At 33.8% G+C, this 6658-nt stretch overlaps 1 protein-coding gene across 1 annotated transcript; it reads right to left on the bottom strand.

Moving 5' to 3' along the window:
• Window positions 1-358: 358 nt before the first annotated feature.
• Window positions 359-3124, bottom strand: LOC131150171 (aspartyl protease family protein At5g10770-like). The gene is made up of 2 exons (XM_058100759.1): window positions 2839-3124; window positions 359-1755 (listed from the first exon to the last, which is right to left on the bottom strand). The coding sequence occupies exons 1-2, from the start codon at window positions 2894-2896 to the stop codon at window positions 506-508; spliced, it is 1308 nt and encodes a 435-aa protein (XP_057956742.1). The 5' UTR covers window positions 2897-3124; the 3' UTR covers window positions 359-505.
• Between the last annotated feature and the right edge of the window lie 3534 nt (window positions 3125-6658).

Raw genomic sequence — 6658 nt, 5'->3', positions numbered from 1 at the left:
GATGTGTTGGTACTTTACTATTGCTTCGTTATGTTTCAAGAATATTTTGTCACATGGGGAAATTAATGTACCTATTTTTATCCATTAGCATCATTAGTATTGTTCCTTCTTTAAAAAAAATAAAATTTGCAGGAAAATCCAAAAACAATGCAAAAAAAATTGGAAAAATTGTAACTTTTCAAAACGATGAAATGAGTCATTAGTTAATTATGTTAGTGCTTAACTTTATTTAAAATATTAAGAGAAAAAAAGTTAGTAGCAAATCCATTAAACTTAAGAGAGAAAAAAAAAAAAGGGTCTAATTTCCTTCACTTGGCGTCCAACCACTAAAGCAGAAACAACCCCTAAAGCAGGAACATTGCAACATGCAGGAGATCATTAATTCAATTTGTAACATAGTATTTTGAGAGTTGTGCATCTATGAGAAAATACAAGGTAGAGGACAATTTGATAATAATAGTTCATTTATATAAATGCACAACGCACATAAAGCTCAGCCAGCTTACTAGCAACCACAGGCACCAAAGCCAAGTTTCTCCCCAACAACATCATAGAGTACAGTATGTGTTTTCTGTTGAAAATTTCCAATGATGGAAATATATGTTTCATCTGCATTCCCAGCAAAAGCTAGGCATGCTTGCTTCTTGTCTAGCATAGCAATGATTCCAGATGCATCAATGTTCAGTTCTACATCTCCCTTGAAGAAGAGACTAATCTTGGGTATGGTTACATAATTGTATTTGCTAAAATTGTAGCATGTATCTAGAATTTCCACGTTTTGAGCCGTCCGATACTTGGACATTTGTTTTTGAAAAGCAGCTTGAAGGGCTACATAGGCCAATGGAGGTAGGCGAGTGATGGTAGTGCCAGAGTCTATAATAGTGCCTACCTTTAAAAATACTGATATATTTATAGGTAATTTTTGTCCATAAACACTAATTGCTCTTAGTTCAATGAAATAAAAAGGAAAGTCCACATGTGGATTCTTTAGCAAGGGCGTGAAACTCATGGGATGACGAACATCGTTTATATTTCCAAAAGTGAGGTGGCCAAGAGAGCAAGGTGAAGATGGAAGGCAGTAAGAAAAAACCTCATTGTATTTTTTAGCAGTTTGTGACACAATAGATGCATTGCTTTGGGAGAGTCCAAGGATTCCGGACGTCATTACATCGGGGAGTAGCGAATTATTTTGGCCACAACCAAATTGGAAATTTTCAATTACATCAAATTGCGTCAAGGTTAATTTTTCTTTTGCAAAGAATCCAAATGAGTATGAATTATCTCCATACTCAATGCTATAGAGGCACGAGGAATTTTTAAAGCAGCCATGAGCATCGAGTTGAGCACACAACGGTGATTTGCAAGGAATGTTGGAATAAGATGTGGATTTTGAGGGATTGAAGATTGGGTCTGTTTGATTGTAGCAATGTAGCGTGCAGGGCTCACATTGAGTCCATGTGAGGTCACTACCAGTATCAAGTTCAAGGGAGAGATATGTGGCTGGTGTTCCTAGACCCACCTTCACAACATATAGTAATGAACCCATTGATAGCCCAAGTGTGGCTGGAAGCGTGACTGTTGATCGATGATTTGTGGACATTAGCTTATACTTTGAATGAAGTGAATCTACTCGATATTGGTCTTGAGCAATTCTCTGGACAAGAATATGAGTGGAAGTATTTAATTTTTCCTTTGGCGCTTGAAAGCACGGCCCATCTTTATGAACCACTTCCAAAAATGATCCTTTTCTGAGATCTGATAATATGAAACTTGGTTAGCATCAACAGAGAAAAATAATGAAAGGCAGTAGCAGTTTAAGATATTGCCTCAGTTGTTTGCTTATTATCAAACTATCCTAAGAGCAATATCTTATATTTTCTTTGTAACTGCTTATAAAATAAGAACATAGATACAAAATATTGCTATACCACAAATATGAGGGCATACCAGACCTTAAAAATCTAGTATATGAGAATTGTCAAACATTATGAGGACACATTTGTGAGGTGACAAATACACATGCAAACACATACTAATATATTAAAATAGGTTTGAATCTAATTTTTAAATATTTTTGAATTTTTTAATTATACGGTTAGTTTTTGGTTTTGTTATTTTATTTATTCCAGCAATAAATTTTTAAATTTTTTATATGAATTTCGAGAGTGGGTGATAGATGGACATTGCTGTCTATGAACCCTTTTCATTATCCGTGAGAGCTCTCCAATAAATTTTTTAACATTTATGGGGTTAACGGATCATAAATGGGTTTGGGTTCAAGAGGATCCACATAAATCTAAACCCGCCGAGGATTCATAAAATTAAAAATATAATTTATTTATTTTTTATTTTTTTTAAAAAGTAATGAGTTTTTTTGCCAGAACCAAAAACACAGGAAAACAAATCACCCATTCCTTGATTCCTACTTACTAAAAACATGCTAAGTTAACACGGTAATCAGATACAAAAAAAATGAGCAAATTGAAAGGAACTGGCATCACATGAAAGGGAAATCTGGAAGACTGCTGCATTTGGTTAGTGCCCACACCTCCGACCAACACCATACAAGCTCTAGCATCCAGACAAAAGATCCCAGAAAAGTTAAGCTTCAAAGGTGAAATCTTTGGATACCTTCCTCGATGCAACCAACCTTTTTAATGGCTGAAACATCACCCTTGGTAACATTAATGGTTTGGGCCTTCGGAACCGTAGAACAGGATCCGAGCTCCCGCTCCAACTAACGCCCTCTTCGCATCGACTAGGACCATTTTTTTTTCCATGCTCGCAGCAAGCGAAACCCTAGAACAGTGGAGCTACTATAGATTTGGAAATTTTTACCTGAAGATGCAAAAAAATGGATCGATGGAGTAAGGTGAAAGCAGGATTCTCGCGGCATAGTCGCCTGTGAGGGGACGGTCGGACGGAGAACCTAACATCCCCCCTCCTACTCGGCGTAGTCGCCAGTGAGGTCGTGCGCTGTGCGTGAGTGGGTGAGGGGGTCGTGAGGCTAAGGCAGTGAGGTGAGGCTGAGGGAGAAATAGGATCGGGGGATTTGGGACTCCAGAATCCAGTTGAGGACCGGAGCTTCGTTTTACACTTATAAGTACTTATTTGAAGAAGTAATATTCAAATTTCTTTTCATTTAGGAAATAAGTAGTTTTTGGAAAAAAAAAAGATATTCATTTGAAAAAAAAAAAATACTTATAATGAGTCATCTCAAACTACTTTTAGATAATTACTTCTAGAAAACTATTTTTCTACAAATTGTTCCAAATGATCATGTTAAAGGTCCATTTCTATTAAAAAAAAATCATTACAATAAAAAAAATAAGTATTAAAAATAAATAAAATTTTAAAAAATATGAAACTAGCAACCTATTGGTTAATATTTTTAAACCAAAAACAAATTATGAACTTAATTGAATAGGTTCTCATTTTTTTGTGTTCGAACTAAACCAGATAAAAATGTAATTAAAATTGAAAATATTATAATTAGAACTAGTTTACAAGATCATATTTGAAATCAATGTTAAGCACTTGGAACTTGATTTTACCAAAATCCCCCTAACCCACAATTCCCTCCTCTTTCCAATTCTTTTCTAGAAATTCTGTCTTACTATTTAAAGATATAATATTTCTGTCCACCAAATATTTATTTTACTTTTACATTGGTAAATAAGTTTAATGTTAATTTTCCTATTTGAAAATTTCAAACATTTAATCTAAAGTAGTTAAATAGATATATTAAAATTTTATATACTTGATCTATGAGACACACACATGAGCATGAATATCAACTAACCTTTAGTAGAAGTATTGCACGTGCAGCTTTCACGTATTAAGAGAGAATTGACTTCAATTACATAGGCTTGAGAACTATTGTGTCTTTCATAAGTCTCGCATCTTCCAGAAGCACAACTTTTTTTCAAGGAGCATAGGTATTGAAAAAGAAGAAAACATGAGAGAAGAAATCTGAGGAAGTTAGAGCACTGAGAAACCATTAGATAAGAAGTTGTCTTAATGATATCTTTAGTTTGTTAGAATTGCAATCTATATATAATGGAAAAATCATAAAGCCCCTCAATTTTTAATTAGTATGCTGAAAAAAAAAAAAAACACCATGATGTAATTTATTCAACTTAATATATAATATTAAAACTATTTCCTTTTGAAACAAAAATTAGGAATTTATTCAAATGGTTTAATGAGACAAAGGGAAGTGATTGACAATGGGAGCTCCTCCCAAGGCAAGTTCAAAATTGCCCGAGCTGCTCCTGTTGGAACATTTAGAAATAATAACCGATAATTAAGGTACGAGATCTTTTAGTTGGAGGGACTAGTGTGCTTATTATAAGATATTATTTCAAACTATTAAGAGCATGTGCATCACTACTATTCTTCTATTTTATTTTATTTTTATTCATTGTTTGATAACGTACCTTTCTTTTCTTTCCTTCCTTCTTTTTTTTTTTTTTTTTAATTTGTCAATGAGAGTAATTAAATTGATATAAATCGAAAGAAGGTCCTTTCATGATATTATCTTCTCTTTAATCTCTTTTTTTTTTATACTGTAAATTGATAATAATAGACTTGAAAAAATGAATCACGTAATGCCCCTAAATCTAATCCACAAATAACCATAATAATGAATGACATCATCAATGCCATTTCTGATGCCACACACACCATATCCTTGGACCCAATGACGTTCAAAGTAATACCATCCCATAATTAATTTAAACAAACAAACAGCATAAACAAAATATACTTTTACAACCATGCATGCCAGAGTACTACCTCTCAACCTTAATATCAACATCTCCCCAAAAACATATTACAACCTCGAATAATCAAAACAATTAGATATAAACAAAATATTGTCCCAACACTACTAACTCTCAGCTAACTCATCTAGGTCCCGCCCTGGAACTCATAGACTCGATTTCCTGTAGGTCCTGAAATTTTGTTATATTTATTGAGGCGAGACACTTCTCAGTAAGACAAAATAAATTATTGTCAGTGCGTAGCTAACATGTAGTGAAATCAAACACCTCACTTAATTTACTTTATCTGGCAAATATGACATTTGTATAATATAACTCACACCTATACACATGGAAATACACATTTTCTTTGCCATATAATCAATTTAGTAAATTATATCATTTACATAAATTTACATATATGCGTAGAAGAAATCCTTTTTTTGGACATACAACATCATCATGTATAAATCCCCATGATTGGGTTTAAATCTCATGTCTGCAAGTCCGATTTACCTACCCAGCCTGGTCTAGACTCTAGGGGGTACACAACCCTTCCGTGGCCAAATCGACTTTTCAATACCAACACTTCTATCCTGAACAATGTGGTTGCACTATCTCAATCACTAGTAACGGTACCGTGCTCTCATCACATCTAATCTTCAAAGTTCTTAAACCATATAATGCAATTTAAGTAATAAAAATTGTTATACAAACTCATTTCGTAATTCAATCTATAACGACCTAGAAAATATTGATATTCGAATATTAAAGAGAGAGGAAAATAGATACAGAAACAGAAGGAGGCCGTAGACTTCGTCGACGAACACAGGGTTTGTCGACAAAGGATTTAAGGATTTCGTTGACGAACAGAGGGCTTTGTCGACGAGAAAATACTGAGAGAGGTTCTGAGGCAGCCTGAATTTCGTCGACGAATACAGGGTCTCGTCGACGAAATCCCATGTTTATATATACGAGAACTAGGGAATAAATTCATTTTTAAGAAGTCTCTCTCTCTCTCTCTCTCTCTCTACAACTCTCTCTCCCTTCTCTCTTCATTTTCGGCCCCACCAGTCGCCAGATCGACAATCCGAAGCTACCACGATGCTCCTGGTGGAATTCTCTACAAGTTTACCAGAGCGGATCATTGAGAAAACGAAATTAGATTTCATCCCAAATTTAGGGTAAGGTCTTCTATTGAGTTTTTGACTTCCTGACAGTTATAGGAAATAATGTAGACTAGGAAATACTAATGTTTTGTTCTGGGACATTGTGTTTTTAGGATATTGGGTTAAGAATCCTGCGGGTATAGAGCCAGATTTTTATAGGGGCTTTTTAAAGTTAAGGTAAGGGAAATATGCTATGCTAAGAATTTTTATAAAGTTATTAGAGAGTTTATAAACATATATTCATACCAGTTTATTATATAATTTATACAGAGTATGAGTTAAATGCTTGTGTGGCCTGAGTAGGTTTTCATGAGATAAAGAATTTATAAAGTTTTGTGATGTATCGTACTATACTAAATACACAGTTTTTGACAGTACATACAATTTACATAGTTTTTCTAGTATATGGGTTTACACAGAATATATAGATATAGATTTATATTCACAGAGAAATGTACATGCTTATACAGCTTTTATATGAATGGTTTCATGAAACAGATATATACATATATCCATATACATGTATACAGATACTCAGAACAGTATATGCATATAGGGTTATAACATGTCATGTTTTCCTATTACCATAACATACAGAACATACAGACAAAGAATATATATATAGAATACACAGATAGATATACAGAGGTAGCATCAAGATGCTACAGATATACACAGAGATACAGTATTTACAGTACAGAAAGATAGAGTTATGGTAATTTTGGA

This window comes from Malania oleifera, chromosome 3 (assembly GCF_029873635.1).
Source record: "Malania oleifera isolate guangnan ecotype guangnan chromosome 3, ASM2987363v1, whole genome shotgun sequence".
Taxonomy (NCBI): Eukaryota; Viridiplantae; Streptophyta; class Magnoliopsida; order Santalales; family Ximeniaceae; genus Malania; species Malania oleifera.
The sequence above is the reverse complement of the archived record's forward strand: the minus strand, read 5'-3'. Positions and strand labels throughout refer to the sequence as shown.